At 42.8% G+C, this 19,182-nt stretch overlaps 1 protein-coding gene across 1 annotated transcript in view; it reads left to right on the top strand.

The window, feature by feature from the left end:
- The window catches only part of INPP5F (inositol polyphosphate-5-phosphatase F), a 1,563,976-nt gene that overhangs the window by 1,375,156 nt on the left and 169,638 nt on the right, over positions 1-19,182 (top strand). Inside the window, exon 15 of the mRNA XM_044056075.1 lies at positions 7-80. Within this exon, the coding sequence (XP_043912010.1) occupies positions 7-80 (74 nt within the window). The remainder of the gene's footprint in view (positions 1-6; positions 81-19,182) is intronic.

The raw sequence follows: 19,182 nt of genomic DNA, 5'->3' as shown, positions 1-19,182 counted from the left end.
TGACAGTTATGATGATGAAGTTGATAAAGTGAATCAGTACCAGAGACTAAGTCTTGAAGACCTCGAGAAGATTGAAATAGGTATAAATACAAAGTAATTGTAATGACTAACCCTTAACCTTTATTTCTGCATACCTATGGTACAGGATTATATGATATAAAATGAAGTGCAAGAAGGTGACAGAGCAGCTTTAGAGCCTACTCTTTTTGTTAGAACTGTGTGACTTGACTTGCACATTACTGTGGAAAATTGGCTTGCGTATATTATCTCTTATTTCCTGTAAAGAATTAAATTACAGCAGTTTCCACTATTGACTTTATTTCACAGTGACTTAACACTTCAGTTTTTTTCACAAACCCTTTTGCATATGTTTTAATATTTCTGACAGAGCCACACACAAGTGTTTCACTTTCACCTAAGTATAAGTAGTTTTTATGTCTTTTTTTCACCTCTGTGCTTGCTGTCCATCTAGCCGCCACCACTTGCCCATTTTTACCATTCCCTAGGGCAAACGCTGTTCAAGATGCAGCCATCATGTGGCTAGTCTTGAGAGCTACTTTTGTCATAAGCCCTACTCCAGTGGGTGAGGTGAAGACTTGCTCTGCCTTTCCTGTAGTTATGTGCATTCCTGCTTATATCTCACGAAGGCAGCAATTCACAAGCAGTTTGGTAGAGTCAAGCACATCTCCAGCCCATGGTGCTGCATGCCATACATCTTTCTGTCCAGTAAGTTACATTGCAGTAAGCCAGTCCACTCCTCTCCCAGGATATGAAAGCTAGTGTTGGCTACTCACTCCCACCCTCCCACACTTGGCTTCTCTCATGCTCAAACCATTACTTCATCCCTCTGTCATGGAGCCAGTTTGTGAGGCTGCTGTTATCACCATTTCAGGATTTTGCTGTATTGTGTATTGAAAATATTACAGGCATCTCAACAGCTACACAACCTTATTGTCTGAATATTGCACTGCAGAGAGATACTTTCAGCTCTGCTGTTGTAGTTATATTAATAACATCAATTTTAATTTCTCCAAATCTTTTGGTTTTCTAATACCATGATGGGAATGGACCCCATTCCTAAGTCAAAGTACTATTAAAGTTCATGAAATTAGTATTGTTTCACTCTTTGTCAGCCAAAAGTGCTCTTCGCAGCACCTGCAATGTGCCCAGTAATGACTCCTCCTGCGGTTTGTACAGAGTTGCATATATTGCTAGCATATCTAAATATGATGGTAGACTCTTTTTTATAAGACCCATTGCTCCTACTACTATTGGAACTATCTGGGTATCCTTCTTCCACATTGCTGTCATTTCTGCTTGCAGGTCCCTGATATTTTATAACTTTGTGTCTCTCTGTACACAGGACGCTGTAGTCACTGGGTGTGGCAGTCTCAATGATCAGTGCTACTCTTGTCTTCTTTTCTTGGACTACTATATCCAGTTTTCTAGCATCTATCTTTTGAATTGTTGGTAATGGATGATTCCCTGTAATACAAACTTCATCATTTTCTGTGATGCTTTGTGGCTCATTTTTCCAGTGTTTTTCAGCCACTTCAGTGCCATAATGTTTGCACAATCCCCAGTTCAACAGTCTCGCCATATTATTATGCTTTTCAGTATACAGTCCTCCTGCTGTTAGTATGTTACAACCAGCAATGAGGTGTGTGACTGTTTCCAATTCGATTTTACAAAACCTACATTTATCTGTTTCTCCCACATGTTTAATGGACTTTGTAAACCAGAGTGTACATAGACAGCTATCCTGAGCTGCCAATATTAACCTTTCATCTCTTGGTTTGAATTCACCTCTCCTTAACCATCCCTGCATTCGTTCCTGATCAACATGAGGTTCTTCAAAAAGTTTTCTGTACTTGCAACTGTGTTTATGCGTTTTCCACATTTCTTGCCTTTTCATCTGGCCCTTCACCTTATATTCTTTCTTTTGTTTTTGGCACATTCAGTTGCTGCCTGATTTTTATCCACTTCTGGTTTGATTTCCATTCCTGCTTGACGGCGATGTGCTTCTGCTAGGTTAAGCAGAGAAGTCATCTTAGATTTATTCTCCTCATGTTTCAAAACTTTCACTACGTTTGGGTCTTTTGAGGTCAGCAGATATGTGTGGAGTCCCACGATTGCAGATCTGTACTTGTAATCAGTTTCATGGAGGCCCATCCCACCTTCGGAACGTGGAGTATATAATCTTGATATGCACTGATTTTTATAGATCATTTGGTACGCATGAATCATCCTTCTTGTTTTAATATCTAATTATCCTACACGTTTTGGGGACAATCAGTCACTCCAAAACTGTAAGTTAGGACAAGAAGAGCAAATTGGTTTATAGCTTGGATTTTGTTCCTAAACGTCAGTTCTGTTTTCAGGATTAATTTAAGTATTCTGAAGTATTCCTTACTAAGTTTTATTTGCATTTGTTCATGTTTTATTGCTGATCCATCATCATTTCCCAAGTATTTATACACTCCCTCTTGCTCGTTTTTATATCACATTCCTGTCCCAAACTGATGTTTTCCTGGTGCTGCAGTTTTCCTGCTTTAAAGGTTGCTTTTGCACATTTATCAAGACCAAATGACCGCGGTGGTGGTGCTGCGGTAGCGTTGTCGCCTCACAGTAAGACGCTGTCCGGTTCGATTCTCAGCTAGAGCGTCTTCTGTGTGGAGACATGCCTGAATGGGCATACCTTCGTTGAAGGTTGTGCGTCAGGGCTGGTAACTCGGCACGTAAAAATCAACTACCAATCATTAGCGGACCGGAGTTCCGCTGTGGCGACCCCTAACCAGGAAAAGCCGAAAGACACAACATCAAGACCAAATGACATTCTAATATCATCTGAAAATTATTTTAAGTTAAATGATTTAACATTATTGTAAAATGCAGTATCATAGCAGATAGTAAGTTTTTAAATGCAGATAGTAAAAGTATAAATAGAATAATGCATAGTGTATGTAGAAAAAATGTTTTGTGAGTGATGGCTCATTTTATTATTAGCAGTAAGCCTTAAAAAAAGAAAGAAAGAAAAGCAGCTTATCACTTACATTGCTACATTGCAGTATGACAGTGGAAACAGAATTAAAAGGGTAAAGTTAAACAAAGTTGAGATATGTAGCTTTGTTACCTCATAACAAGAGATTCTCCATTTCAGTTCTTGGCTCGAGTGCCATGTGTGTGGAGTCTGTGTATCCTCTTTTTGTTCATGTGGATTTTCTCTATGTGCTCTGTTTTTCTCCCATCTTTTGAAGACGTGCAGTAATTGGATTGAATAAACTAAACTGACTTTAGACAGGTGTGTGTGTGTGTGTGTGTGTGTGTGTGTGTGTGTGTGTGTGTGTGTGTGTGTGTGTGTGTGTGTGTGAGACTGAAGAATGACCCCACTAGAGCTGGCCACCTGGTGGCATGAATATTGACTTTAGGTGATGGTCACTGTTGAGGTGGCACTCAAACCCTATGTATAGAATGGGAAAGGGGATTGATACAGAGGCCAGTCAGTTAAGAGCTCTTGAGAGCTTGCACTCTTCAGAGGATCTCTTGTAGGGACAGCAGTTTACTCTTAGACAGTAAAAGCAAGTTTTGAGAGCAGTGTAGTTTAAAAAAGAAAAAAAGTGTTTTGCTCCCTGTGGCTTTAACTTTAGCATGTATTAGGCATAAAGTCACTAAAGTATTTTGGCATTGTTATACAACAGGACCCCCCCCCCCCCCCCAATGTGCAGTAGCAAACCCCACCCAGCAGTTTGCAAATGGCCATTTCTTTTCCACTATAGGTGAATAAACATGAAGATGGTTCGGTATTCCGCATGAATATTCATCCGGTATTTCCGGCATGCAGGAAACATTCGAAGAAGAAAATGTTATGTTTTTTTCTACTAACAGGGACAAAACCAAAAGCATTCTTGTCACTTAAAATGAAGAATGATCATTACAATGAAGTATGTAGAGAGTGAGCTAAAGAATGATCATTACAATGAAGTATGCAGAGTGAGCTAAAGGAAAACAGTCATTCCATGCTGTGCCTTTGGCTACATGGGTCTTAAACTTGTTTTCTATTAAACTAGCAGGTTTAGCATTCTACTTTAAGGTTACTTAGGCAAGAGCTGACAGTCTAGCTCACAAATATTACTTTTTCCCCCCTGCATTTTTTGCAGGGGGGCAAGCCCCCCCTGCCCCCTCAAACAATAGGAATAGACCAACTCTGAGATCGCACTAATTTGAGAAAGAGGGTAAACTACTTTAAACAATGAATATTCATGATGTCATAGGCAAATTTGCAAGACATGTCAATCCTTCATCATTAACATGCTTCATCACAGCCCTTGGGTATGCCAATAAATCTGGCCATGCCCATTCTTGCACGAAACAGCAAGGGGGGGTACCATTGTAAAACATCAGGACTATTTTTCTTTCACAAGGTTAGTCAGTGAACTTTTTCAGAGAGCTACTTTGTAAGTTAAAGGTTGATTTGAATATATGCAGGTTAGTTTTCTACACTTGGGGAGGGGGAAATGCATTACAATTAAAGAAGTAGTAATGGGCTTTGTAATGCCCCTGTCCTGGCCCAGCAATCAAGGAGCCTCAATCTTCACTACTAACACTAGTGAGGGGCATCTCATATAGGAGGAAAGGATAACATATACACACAGTAAAGTGCAATTTCCCTCAAGAGCACACAGAGATCACAGTCAGTCCGAGGCTGGTCGCTCCCTTGCTCTCCAGGTCCCCAATAGGAATCCCCACTGACACAGCTATAGGGTCCCGATCTCAGCCAGCTGGGCAAGCTAAAATATCCAACACCCACTCTGTCCAACCAGTGCTTCGTGTCCCTGCCCAAGTAGCTGACACACACACACTTTGAGATAAGTTTATATAACCACATAGACACTCCTGGGTAAGGCTGACACAGGTCGTCCAGCTGTGCCCCTTTTACCCAGACTATACAGTAGTACCACTTGCCACCACCCAGCTAATATTTATCAGCTACTCAAAGGCCCTTAAAAGGGTGTCCAATTATTACTGTGCAATATTATTATCCAATTGGTAGTATAACTAAACAGTCGAGGCTTATTAGAGTGACTTGGTACAGTCTTCTTCTTCTTCTTTCGGCTTTTTCCCGGTTAGGGGTCGCCACAGCGGATCACCTTGTCCGCACATTGAATGGCAGTGGAGTTTTACGGTGTCGAGTTGCCAGCCCAGTGCCCAACCTTCCACAGAAGGCACACTCACACGCACACCTAGGGCCAATTTAGAGTGTCCAATCCACCTGCAGCATGTCTTTGGGATGTGGGAGGAAACCGGAGCAGCCAGAGGAAACCCACGCGACCACAGGGAGGACATGCAGACTCCGCACAGAAGGCACCCCAGCCGAGGATCGAACCGGAGAACCTCTTGCTGTGAGGCAGCAATGCTAACCACTGCACCACCGTGGCCGCCCGGAGTGACTTGGTACAGTAATCACTATAAATATGCAATGTACTCTAGAGCTTAAATTATCTCTACACAAAACGCCCACCGTTGAAAGGTTTAAAATATTTAATGATAAATACTAAAACACAATACAATACTTCTTACTGCACAGTGCTAGTCAAGAGTTCAGAGATCACAGAGAAATACTTAAAATAATTCAGTAGTACAGTTCTGACATCACAGAAAAACACTTAGTCTAATCTTTCTAGTTTCTAGCTATTTCTAAGAGAAAACACAAATCTAAGATTACCTTACTTATAGAGCAAGACAGTGCTGTGAGTTGGATGGTCAAGACAAAAATTATTAAAGCTCTGTGATTCTCTCTCTTTTTAAAGTCACATTCCTGGTTCCCATTACATCATTCTTCACACTTCCTTGGTTTCCCAGTCTAACAGAAACTACATTTACATTCTTAACATCGCCTTGTGTTATCTTGCAGCTGGTCAGGAAGCAGAGCAATAAAAATACATTTGCATGTTTAACTCTTAGTTAAAACAATAGAAAGAATGTCTTCATCTAGACAGGCTAGAGCCGACTTTAGATCAAAGGGCCACAACATGCTTTTATTTGGTCAGTCGAGAGCACTGTTGAGGAAGCAGAGCAATAAAAATACATTTGCATGTTTAAATCTAGCAGTTTAACTCTTGGTTAAATCAGTAGAAAGAATGATCTGAAGTAGGAGATTCATTTGTCTGCAACCTGTGGGTCATGGATCCGATATCGGATCCGAACCGGCATGGTTTTCCAGCTATGGATCCGAGCTCTCAGCTCCTCCCCTCACCCATAATGCCCTGCTCTCCCTACATGACCCCAGATCTAGTTTGCCGTGCTGGTGACCAGATTGGTTTCTGAGAGCTCTACAGCTAAGTGTTTATTACTGCTAATTTTAGTGTTAAATTTAAGGTTTTTTAGCCAGTTTTGTGTGAAAGTTATAGGTTTCCCTTATTATAGCTTAAAGTTGTTTAGTTTTATTAACTTTTATAACTTTGTTTCCCTCCCCTCGCTGGTGCGTAGTGTGTGTTTGGGCCTGTGTTTGTTTGGCTAGTTAGCTTTTACCTTTTTAGACTAATTAAAGTAAAAACTAGTGTCCTTAGGATGTCTGAACCACCTAAGGCTGTTTTTTCGAAGTGCTCCGAGTGTGGCCATAAGCTTTCCCCTGCTGATGGCCACACTCGGTGCGTTCGATGCCTTGGGGTTGAACACCTCACTTCTGGATGCTCCATTTGTGCAGGGTTCAACCCCAGGGCATTGAAGGAGCGGAGGTCGAAGCTGGTCCTGGCGTGACTTTTGCCCCCGGACTCGACTCCGGCTACCGCTCCTTCGGGGGGTACCGTGTCTACGGTTCCCTCCTCTCCGGCTCCCCCTCCTCCACCTGGGACTCAACCTCCCTGTAGTGGTTTGGAGGAGAGGGAAGCAAGAAAGAAAGACCGGAGGGAGAAGCACCATAAGCGGCGGGCCGAGACCTCTGTTTCGGCCCCGCCTGCCAAGCGGGCTTCTCCTCCGGCCTCCTTGTCTGCTGGTTCTCCCCCTCCTCGGCTCCGGTCTCCTGTGTGCTTTTCACCGGGACCTGAGGAGAAGGAGACCCGATCTCCGTCGAGGCTATCAAGGAGGCACTCCTACCTCAGTAGCCTCGTCGAGATCTACGTACAGTTTATCTGATGCTGATCTGGACCGGATGATGAGAAGGTTCGTCCAGGCCCAGATGCAGATGGGAGTGCTCTTGCCTCCCCCCCCTCTGGGGGGGAGCTCGACCCCTTTCTTTAAACCAATAGCTCCTTCTCCGACCCGCTGCCCGGGTTCAGAGCAGTTGGAGCCGAGCAGCTTTGGAGCCAGGGGTGGGTCGGCGCTGATAGTACTGGGTACTTCGGATCCGACCCTGCCCTTGAGTGCTTCGGATCCGACCTCTTGGAGCCTGGATCCGAGCTTCGGATCCGGGGGGATCAGTGCTCTTTCGGCGCCGTCCGTGTCGGAGCGCACTGTCCCCTCGGATCCGAGTGCTTCGGTGCCGGCTCCGATCCACTCTTCGGATCCTAGGGGGAGCCGATTATCGGATCCTTTGGTCGAGGTCGGCTCCCCCTCGGCTTTTGATGTAGTGGAGAGGGCCCTGTTGAGGGTTTCTGGACCCCCGGCACTTGCTTCGGCTCCCTCCCGCGCTCCATCTGCACTGGGCCAGGCTTCCACCATCCGGCCACTGGGACAGCCCGCTCCTTTGCCCCAAGTTGTTCCTTTGGAACATGTCACAGTTTGCGAGGAGTCCTCTGACAGCCCCCCGGAGTATGCCCCTCGCAAGCATACGTGCAAAAGGAGGCACATAGACTCCCCCGAGTCTCTCACTGAAGACACGGACTTGGAGGAAGGGGAAGGCTCCCCAAGATCACCCCCCGAGGATGTCTCCTTTGGAGACATCATGGAAATGCTTCACATAAGGGGGGGAGGGTGGTCTGCCCCCAAGTCTTCCTCTGTGTTCTTGGAGGCATTTGAAGCGGGCCCGTCTACCTCTTGGGTGTCCCCTCCTGCCGACCCCCTGGTGGACCTGATTACCACCAGGGCGTGGAAGGAACCGGACACCGTGGAGCCAGTTCCAAAAAGGCCTGACCGTATACTTAGTCCCCCGGCTGACCGTGCCCACTAGAGTAAGGGGCCTCCGGTAGATGCCATGTTGACGGCGGCAGCCACCAAGAGGGAACTTGCTCAGGAGAGCCCCTCAGTCCATCCCCCGAGCAAGGAGTCTCGGATGATGGACCGCTTGGGGAAGCGGATGTTTAGTTCAGCGACCTTTTCAGTGAGGGCGCTGAACTACCTGGCACATGTGATTAGGATGCAGCGTGATCTTATCAAGGAATACGCTGCATCCCCCCCAGAGTCCATGTCGGAGGAGGACAAATTGTTGCACTCCACCCGTATGGCCACTCTCAGGTCCGTGACTAATACCTCTGTGCGGTTACTGTCCCATGCTACGGAAGGTGCCGCTAGAGCCGCAGGGGCAGGCCTAGTTACTAGACGTCAGGCCTGGCTCCGTCATTGCGATTTCACGGAGCCCTTCAAGGCGTCATTTGCGAACGCTCCCTTCGATGGTTCTGCCCTCTTTGGCAAAACTGTTCGTGATACCTTGACCCAGAGCGAAAAGGACGGGAAGACGCTGTCTGCCATCGGAATCCGCTTCTCTGTGCCCCAGAGGTCCTATTCTAGGAACCAAAAGGGCCAGAAGAAGATGTGGTTCCGGAAGTCGCAGCAATCCCAACCCGCTCCGGACAACCAGTCCTTCCGTGGCAGAGGAGGACAGGGAGGACGCCGCCCCAGGGGCAGAGGGGCTCCCAGGAACTTCGGGTCCAGAGAACCTTTCTCTGAACGGCCCGCGCAGCAGATCTGAAGGGTCGCCCGGCTGCTCCACTCTGGAGGCAGTCGGGGGACGTTTTTCGGAGCACCTAGCGGCATGGGAGTCCATAACATCAGACCGCTGGGTCCTCCGCATCATATCCAGAGGATACTGCATCCCATTTCATCACATGCCAAAATTGAAGTCCCTCCCCGACGTTACACCCGGTCAGTGGGAGGCCGCTTTGGCAGAAATTGGCCATCTGCTAAAGAAAAGAGCCATCCAGCCCGTCCCCCCAGACCAGATCGGATCGGGGTTCTACTCCAGGTTCTTTTTAGTGCCAAAAAAGACGGGGGATCTAAGACCAATATTAGACCTTTCACTCTTGAACCTGGCAGTTCCCAAGGAGAAGTTCGAATGGTGACATTACAGTCTATTCTCCCCCTTCTGGGAGAAAATCACTGGATGTGCTCTATAGACCTCAAGGATGCGTACTACCATATACTAATGGACAGGCGCTCCAGGAGGTTTCTCCGCTTCCGGCTGGGAGCCAGTCACTACCAATTCCGGGTCCTTCCCTTTGGTCTCACCACAGCCCCCAGGGTGTTCACCAAGGTATTAGCAGTGGTAGCGGCCCACCTGAGGCTTCAGGGGGTGCAGGTCTTCCCTTACCTGGACGACTGGCTTCTCACCGCTCCAACAAGGCATCTACTGTTATTGGCGCGAGATTCCTTTCTCCATCTAGCTCCCCGTCTGGGCATCACAATAAATAACAGAAAAATCCAACCTAGCCCCTACGCAGTTCATAGATTTTATAGGTGCCAGGTTAGACACGAGACGGTTAAGAGCCTTCCTCACTGCGGACAGAATTCAGAATCTGCAGCTCCAGGTGCGGGCCATTCTCCACTCCAGCTCAGTTCCGGCGGAGTTGGTCCTGAGGGCTCTAGGGTCCATGGTAGCAGCGATAGCTGCTCTTCCTCTCGCCAGGTTCTATATGCGCGTCCTTCAATGGACACTCCTAGTTCAGTGGTCTTATCTTGCTCTTCCTATGCATCATCCCATTGCGATCAGCAAGGCTTGCAAGCGGTCCCTCCTGTGGTGGCTCCACTCTCCAGATCTCCACAGAGGCCGTCCCTTTTGTGCTTCTCCCCCTCTCGCCACGGTGACCACGGACGCCTCCCGCCTCGGGTGGGGGGGGCATTTTGCAGGCCGGACGGTCCAAGGCACGTGGAACGATTCAGAGACCTTACTGCATATCAACGTTCTAGAGATGAGAGCAGTGCTCTTAGCGTTGCAAACACTACAGGCCTTTCTTTCCTTGGGAACTATTGCGATTCAGTCGGACAACTTGTCTGTCGTCTGGTATATCAACAAACAGGGAGGAACCAGGTCTTACCCTCTTTGTCGAGAAGCCATGAGAGTGTGGGAATGGGCAATCTCCACCAACCGCTTTCTCATCGCAACGCATATTCCGGGTCGGTCCAACATCCTTGCGGACAAACTCAGTCGCACCATTCTCTCCCCTTACGAGTGGTCTCTCAATGCTCAGGTAGCGAAACGCATCTTCGCACGGTGGGGAACTCCTTGTTGCGATCTTTTATGCCTCCCTCAAACACCAAGTGCGACAGTTTTTTCGCTCTAATACCTCCTCCCGGAGATACCCCAAGAGACGCTCTGGTGCATGCTTGGCCCCCCGGTCTTCTTTATGCTTACCCATCGTTGCCTCTGATGCTCCAAGTTCTTCAGAAAGCCTCTCGGTTGGGGTGCAGAATGATTCTCATTGCCCCATTCTGGCCTCGACAGATCTGGTTCCCTTTCCTATGGTCTCACTCAGTGAATCCTCCTTGGATTCTAGATCCCATTCCGGATCTGATATCTCACCCATCCCATCTATCAACCCCGAATCTGGACAACCTGAAGCTGACTGCTTGGCTGCTCCAGTTCTACTCCTGATCAGGACTCCCGGTATTTCGTCTCCAGTTAAGGCCATCCTGGTGGCGGCTCATAAACCATCTACCAAGAAAGTTTACCACAGTAAGTGGAAACGATTCTCCATTTGGGCGGAGTGGCAAGGTCTAGACCCCTTCACAGTTCCCCTTCCTCTGGTGCTTGACTTTCTAACCACTCTTTTTAATGATGGTGCCAGCAGTTCCATGGTCAAAGTGCAACTTGCAGCAATTTCTCACTATCATATTGGTCAAGACTCCAGTCCACTGATGTCTGCCAAATATTGTAAGATTTAACTAAAAGGTACTTTTCTCCTCAGACCCCCTGTAAAGCAAGTGGTTCCTCCTTGGGACCTTTCTCTGGTCCTTCAGGCCTTGACCGCTCCCCTTCAACCTGCTACGGTAGATCTGAAATTTTTATCTTTCAAGACGGCCTTTTTAGTAGCCATTACCTCGGCCAAGAGAGTTTCAGAACTTCAAGCCTTATCCATCAAGCCTCCTTACTTGGTTTTTCATCCGGACCGTGTATACCTCAGGACCAACCCGTCCTTTCTTCCTAAGGTAGCTTCTGAAGCAAATATTAATCAATCCATTAACCTCCCTGTTTTCTTTCCTAAATATCAAAACAAAGGTGAATACAAGCTACATTCCTTAGATGTTCACAGGCAACTTAGATTTTATCTGAACAGGACAGCTGGTCATAGGCAATCCGACCAGTTGTTTATTTCCTTTGCTAAATTCAATTTGGGTAAACCAATTTCCAAAGTCTCCTTATCACGCTGGATTTCGCAGTGCATCTTATTGGCTTATCAAGCTTCTGGAAGGCCTGCACCGGAGGGAGTACATGCCCATTCAACCCAGTCAGTTTCTACTTCAGCGGCCTTTAAAGCTAGGATTCCTCTGGATGATATTTGTTCAGCAGCCACTTGGGCTTCATCTCATACCTTTATCTCCCACTACAAGTTGGATATTACATCTAGAGGTAGAGCATCCTTTGGCTCAGGTGCTCGGAATATCCTTCCATGATGGCCGCCCAAGATTCAGGTAGCTGGGGACTCTGTCCCACAGGTTGCAGACAAATGAATCTCCTACTTCAGATTTAGAAGTTATGTACTCACCATAACGTTCCATCTGAGTAGGTGTATTCATTTGTCTGCAACCATCCCGCATCCCCCTGGCCTTGTCAGTTTCCTGCATATTATGTTACCCTTTTTAGGGTATTTCTATTGTTGGCAAACTCGATCTGAGGTCATGTAGGGAGGGCAGGGCATTATGGGTGAAGGGAGGAGCTGAGAGCTTGGATCCATAGCTGGAAAACCATGCCGGTTCGGATCCGATATCGGATCCATGACCCACAGGTTGCAGACAAATGAATACACCTACTCAGATGGAACGTTATGGTGAGTACATAACTTCTAATTTTCATCTAGACAGGCTAGAGCTGACTCTAGATCAAAGGGTCACAACATGCTTTTACTTGGTCAGTCGAGAGCACTGTTGTGACATTTTTTGCAGTTCCACATCTAACAGAAGTGTTTCCATTTAAGACAACAAGCCTGTGCCTTACATTAATATTTACAAATTATAGAATTATCTATAAAAGTCTATCTGGCTAGGCTGGCAGCCTTCACAGGCTTATGTGCAGTTTCTGACAAAATGTATATCCTCATATGCACACTTATTTTTTTAGTAGATGCCAGTGCAAGTAGCCACCATGGAGAAGCCAGAGATTTCTGGACTTTTGTTATTTTAGTTGTATGTAGTCCTTTTTTTATTTTTTAAGGGATTTGCAGAATGGTGTAGTAAATTCAACTCTTTGGGAAAATTTGACAAGCTGAAACAAATGTGTAAAATTACAACTAAGCAACTAAGTAAAAGTCATGTTAGTGAAGTGTTATAAAGTATGATATAGTACTGATATTAAAATTGTAACATTAAATTAAAGATTGACTGCTTTATCTGTTTAAATGGACTCACAGGCAGAAAATAACCGCATACTGAACTGTGTTAAGGAATGTAGGGTGCAAATTGTCATGCGACAGCAGAAGCATTCGGATAGAAAGGAACATGTGAGTTTGATAAAAAAGGATTTTGCTGCAGATACTTTGCAGAATATCAGGAAGAAAGGAAATAAGGGAGTTGTTTTATTGATAGGAAAAGGTGCTTCATTTGTGGTAGAAGAGGAAAAGATGCAATAATAGATTTGTGGTAATGAGGGGATGGTAGCAAAGAAAGACTTGTCTTGCTATGCATCTGTACTCCACCCCCCCAAAAAAAAAGAAAATGCAGTTAGAGTTTAAAAGCATTATGGAAAAAGTAAACAGTTTCCAGCAGGGCATTTTATTTCTAGGCGGTGACTGGGATCTAGTCTGTAGCACTGAAGGTGTAGCAGGAAGCCCTATTAAGGAATCTATAAACAAAGAAGGTAGAATTTTAAAGAAGTATATGAAAATGTTTGGTAGGGATGATGATAATTCAGGCCCAGGAGCTCTGAAGGAATTACATATTCTCTAAGATACAGTAACTGGGATAGGCTGGACAGAAACTATACATCAGTGGAGCACGTGCATTTGGTTGAAAGTATCGAGAACCATAACAGTGTCTGGCCATGACACTTTTAACATAAACCAATAAATAGGTGTGCTGGTGCAGAAAATACCAGAACCCAAAGAAAAAAGCAGCAAAGGGACCGTGGATACTTCCGTTTATTAAAATAATAAATAAAATCATCTGAAATAATTCATGTTGAGCGCTTTCATCAAAATAACATGACTTCATCAGAACAACTAATCAAAAATATGCTCCACATTTAAATACTCTCACCAATAGCTACAAACCAATCAATTAACTAATTAGCCTTTGAAACATTTAAAGTGCCATATGCAACAAATATTAGTTCTGAACATAATACATTTGTTCATGGTATATATAATTAATAAATGAAATTCTCATACATTTAAAAAAACATGCATTTTAAAAAATTATATATATATATATATATATATATATATATATAATTCATAATTTAAACAATCTGATAAAAATGTTATCTGTGTAAAATACATTATTATACAAATATGTTCAATTCAAGAACAGTTAATAGTGTAACAATGTCAGTAGATTAAGACGTGCCTTAAAAAAGTACTATAGACACTATCTAATTTGATTGGCCCTTTCCTTTAAAACTGGAAATATGGAGATATAATCATTTAAACCAGGGTGAAAATTTGCAACCAACCTGAGCTGCCACATTAATTCCCTTTTACATAAATGATTTTTCCAGTCTCCCCCCCCCTCACATCCAAACTCACTGAATTGACAATAGCAAACTTAAACCCAGTATGTCTGCTGCAATCCTGACTATGTCTGTAAAGGGCATTTGTCTCCTTTTGATGTTTGATTTCATACAGATGTTCATATATCCTACATTTCAGGGCTCTCTCAGTTTTCCTGATGTAGAACCCGTCACAGGTATTACACAATGCAATATAAACTATCTTATTAATGTGACAATTCCCTTTCCTCAAATATATAACACTTCTAACTCTATTATTTAAAGTTACAGAAGGTGCCTGGAGAATATATCCACATTGTGAACAACGTCCACAAGGTTTAGTGTTTCCTCCATCATGGGTCTCATCCGTCCTAGTCTTCTCCCAGTTTAACTTAATGTTTTTCACAACCTTTATGGAAAAAAATGTTTTCTCACCGACCTTCATGTAAAACTCATTATTCACCTTGAATATACCCCAGTTTTTGAATAAAATCTGTTTGATCTAATTAGACAAGGGACTGTGGGAACCTATGGATCTTTAATATTTCTAACACATTGACTGAGGTGAACCCTGTGCAGGCAGGGGAGATCGGCGACCTGAAAAGGGAAGTCGCGGAGCTGAGAGGAGAGGTCTTGAAACTTTTGGCACTGTTTTCTGGCCATGGGGAACAAACTGGCCATTTTCGAACTCCAAAGACAGTTCCAGTAGTGAGAGATGGAATGCAGGCTCCTGTGAAGAGGAGGAAACCCCCCATTCCTTCTGATGGAGAGGTCCGTAAATGAAGGAAATGTCATGATGTCATCATGGCTGCTGTAGTCCATCATGGCAGCCGTAACATACCACGGGAGCGTGTTAATCAACAGGGCCGAGGCTTTTCGAATTTCCAGCAGATACAGTCTGTTCCCCTGACTAACAGAGTGATTTACAATGGCGAGGATGTTGAAGTTATTCAGGTTGAGGATGGTACGCAGCTTGAGAGTCCATTAAGGACATCTAAAAAAGGTACTGTAAACGCTAAGTCCTTGCAGGCTGTTCCTTCGGGGACAGTGTAGTCTATTAATGTTCACTATGCTAGTGGGACGGCTCATCCTTTGATACAGGATGGTGACTTGTTTAAGAAGTTTGATAATTTACTGAAAAAGAACTACAATTTTCAGGAAGTGAAAAATGTTAATAATGAGAAAGTGAATAATGTGAACTCTTCTATTCTTACATACAATTCTTTGAAAGACTTGATTTTTGCTTTTGAAAAGAAACTTTACAAATACAAAACATTGCAGATTGAAACCATGTATTTTAATGAGTGAATCAGTTTGAAAATTGTGCCACAGGGTTTATGTGTTTTTAAATTTCCTTTTGGTTTATATTATGACAATGACATTATTAATGATTTTGGGGATTTGTTTGACAAATGGGGCTTGAAATTGTTGGAAAAGGTGGTTTTCTACCAGGAGCAAATGAAAGGAAGGTTGGAAAATAAGTTGGACAGGATGAACAAAAGTATACTAGAAGACTTGTTGTTCCAACAATATGAAGGATTGTATGCTAAAGTAATTAATAGCTTGGAAAACAAGTGCAGTGTTCCATTTTATAAGAAAAAACGCAAATTAAACCGGGATGTACGACAATACGAACTCCAAAAAGTTTACCCCACTAACAAAATTTATACAGAGAGAAATGTAGATGAGAGGGAGAATGAAAGGTCACATTTTGACTTAGTCCAAGGTGAAATTTATGAAGGTGGGTGTGGATTGTTAGTACAGAAGGGAACAATGACCCTAGTATGGGGGATTTTCAAGTTCCCAGATGCTCGAAAAGAATAGCCAGCAGGAATATGGAAAGGAAAAACACATATCAGGGGAATCCATGAAAAGGATTTGGCAACCGGGGAGGGGCAGGAACTTTTATTGAACAGAGATGGAACAACTAGTGACAACATTATTAATTTTTATTGTGGGTTCGATATTTATAATTATACCTCTAAGGAAATTAAAGATGAATTTTTCACCTTATTCTCAAAGGGGTTTAAATTTGTCCCCACACAAGTTCCAGATTTAGCCGATGTCATGGTGAATGTACATCTCTATACTAGAAAGTTACATTTTTAGGTTATGTTCCCTGAGGCCACCCCTGATTCCATTGGTTTCTATCAAAGAGGTGGAGTTAAGAAAAACAGTACTTATAACCCACCTTTACACCTCTTGGTAAGTACCTTTGAAAAGATTAAGGAGGAAATATATGGTTTATGGGCAAAAGAAAAGAGGTTCTATTCTAACTTGAATTTACAGGAAAGAACCTTATTGAAGGAATTGAGGGCTGATAGGACTCTTAGGATCATGGCTCCAGACAAAGGAGGGGGCATTGTCCTTTTCAATACTGATGATTATATCAACATTATGCAGAGGATGTTATTTGATGAAAAGAATTACCTCCAGGTTTCAAAAAATCAAATTAATATAGCTTATTGGTTACTTGGAGGAATATTTACTGGAACAAGAATTCCGTCTGAACCCTATAATTTTCTTGTTAATGCACATCCTAAGGTTCCTGCTTTTTTTGGTATACCCAAAATCCATAAAAATGTTTGTTCTCCACCATTTAGATGTATTGTGGTGGCCAGTGGGTTTAAAACGCACAACCTGGCTGTTTTTGTGGATAACATTTGTAGACATACCTTGGAGGCATACCACACATTCGTAAGGACTCGTGGGAGTTTTTGGGACAGTTAAAACCAGATTTATGGTCTGAAGATGTTATTTTTTTAAGTATAGATATTCAGGATTTATTTACATGCATACCCAGGACTGAAGGGATGGAACTTTTTGAAGATATTTTACAGTCATGCTCTACTTTAGACCGTGGGAAACTCCAACTGATTTGTGAAATTATGGCCCATGTTCTAGATAACTTTGTATACTTTGAGGGCGAGTATTATCAACAATTCAGGGGCATTGCCATGGGAGCTGCCTGTGCCCCTTTGTATGCCAACTTGGTCCTGTTAGGTTGGGAAGTACAATGGGTGTTTAACAGTAAATTCCGGGCTGATATATTCGTGTATCAAAGATTCCTGGATGATATATTTATTTCTATGGAAAGGGAAGGAAGAAGATATAACCCTTTTTATGGAATATTTAAATCAAACTACATCATTCTTGAAGTTTATCTATGTGTCAAATAGATCAGAAATTAGCTTTTTGGATGTGAGGATTTCTAAGACCAACCTCTAATGTATATCGCAAACCTACCTTCTGTAATGCCTACCTACATTGTTTGAGTCATCACCCTAGAAATCAGAAAAAAAAGCATAGTTAAAGGCTAGGCAGTTAGGTTGGCTAGAATGACCTCAGATAGAGTAGACCTAATAAACAGACTTGAATTTTTGAAGAACATGTTTTTGGAGAGGGTATATTCCCCCCACATAGTAAAACCCATTATTGAAGAGGTTCTTGGTGAATGGGGGAAGAGATATAAACCCTTATTGGCCAGTGAAAGTGCTGTGATTGGACTTAAGATGGATGAAGTTGGGAATGGAAGTGACAAATCTGGGGATGCACCAGTACAGGACACCCTTTTGAATTCCAACATTAGTAATTACAGTCAGGCATGTGTTATTCAATAGAGTCCCTTGTCTAATCAGATCAAACAGATTTTATGCAAAAACTGGGTATATTCAAGGTGAATAATGAGGTTTACAAGAAGGTCGGTGAGAAACCATTTTTTTCCCATGAAGGTTGTTAAAAAGATTAAGTTAAACTGGGAGAAGACTAGGACGGATGAGACCCATGATGGAGAAAACACTAAACCTTGTGGACGTTGTTCACAATGTGGATATATTCTCCAGGTACCTTCTGTAACTTTAAATAATAGAGTTGGAAGTGTTATATATTTGAGGAAAGGGAATTGTCACATTAATAAGATAGTTTATATTGCATTGTGTAATACCTGTGACGGGTTCTACATTGGGAAAACTGAGAGAGCCCTGAAATGTAGGATATATGAACATCTGTATGAAATCAAACATCAAAAGGAGACAAATGCCCTTTACAGACATAGTCAAGATTGCAGCGGACATACTGGGTTTAAGTTTGCTATTGTCAATTCAGTGAGTTTGGATGTGAGGGGGGGGAGATTGGAAACTCCATATTTCCATTTTTGAAGGAAAGGGCCAATCAAATTAGATAGTGTCTATAGTACTTTTTTAAGGCACGTCTTAATCTACTGACATTGTTACACTATTAACTGTTCTTGAATTGAACATATTTGTATAATGTATTTTACACAGATAAAACTTTTTATCAGTTTGTTCAAATTCTGAATTATATTAATACACACACACACACACACACACATATATATATATATATATATATATATATATATATATATATATATATATATATATACATATTTTTAAAATGTATGGATTTTTTTTTAATGTATGAGAATTTCATTTATTAATTATATATACCATGAACAAATATATTATGTTCAGAACTAATATTTGTTGCATGTGGCACTTTAAATGTTTCAAAGGCTGACTAATTAGTTAATTGATTGGTTTGTAGCTACTGGTGAGAGAATTTAAATGTGGAGCACATTTTTGATTAGTTCTGATGAAGTCATGTTATTTTGATGAAAGCACTTAACACAAATTATTTTGGATGATTTTATTTATTCATTTTATTAAAAGGAAGTATCCACTGTCCCTTTGGTACACTTTTAACATAAGTTAACATAAAGATGCATGAAACTGAAAGTCATTGGTGTTTCTCCATATATTTATTAAAATGAATTTTAAGGGCTGGGTCAGGTCAGTAGGGCATAAAAGTAAAGAATTTTTGGAGCAGATGGAAATTATTCCAGGACGACTGACTATGGCTTGAAATAAAAGAAAGATGTTTTTAAAAGTAACCAACGTCACCTCCTCTCCACGATCAAAGAATAAACCACAGGAAAAAACACACCTCCGCAAGCATGTACCATGAAGGGTCTCCTCCAAAAAACTGTTAGTACTTGTCGTTCCACAAAAATGCTTTCAAGGAGCTCCACAATAAAGATGGCTGTACCGTCGGTGATTATTTTGTGGACGCGCAAGTTATGCTGGGTATAAAATGAGTAGTTCCTGTGTCTGATAAATTTGCGCGCTCCGATCCTCGTCGGGAGCGCGCAAATT

Source organism: Protopterus annectens, chromosome 14.part0 (assembly GCF_019279795.1).
Source record: "Protopterus annectens isolate FY-2018-M chromosome 14.part0, PAN1.0, whole genome shotgun sequence".
NCBI lineage: Eukaryota > Metazoa > Chordata > Ceratodontiformes > Protopteridae > Protopterus > Protopterus annectens.
This window is presented reverse-complemented; position numbering and strand designations above follow the sequence as displayed.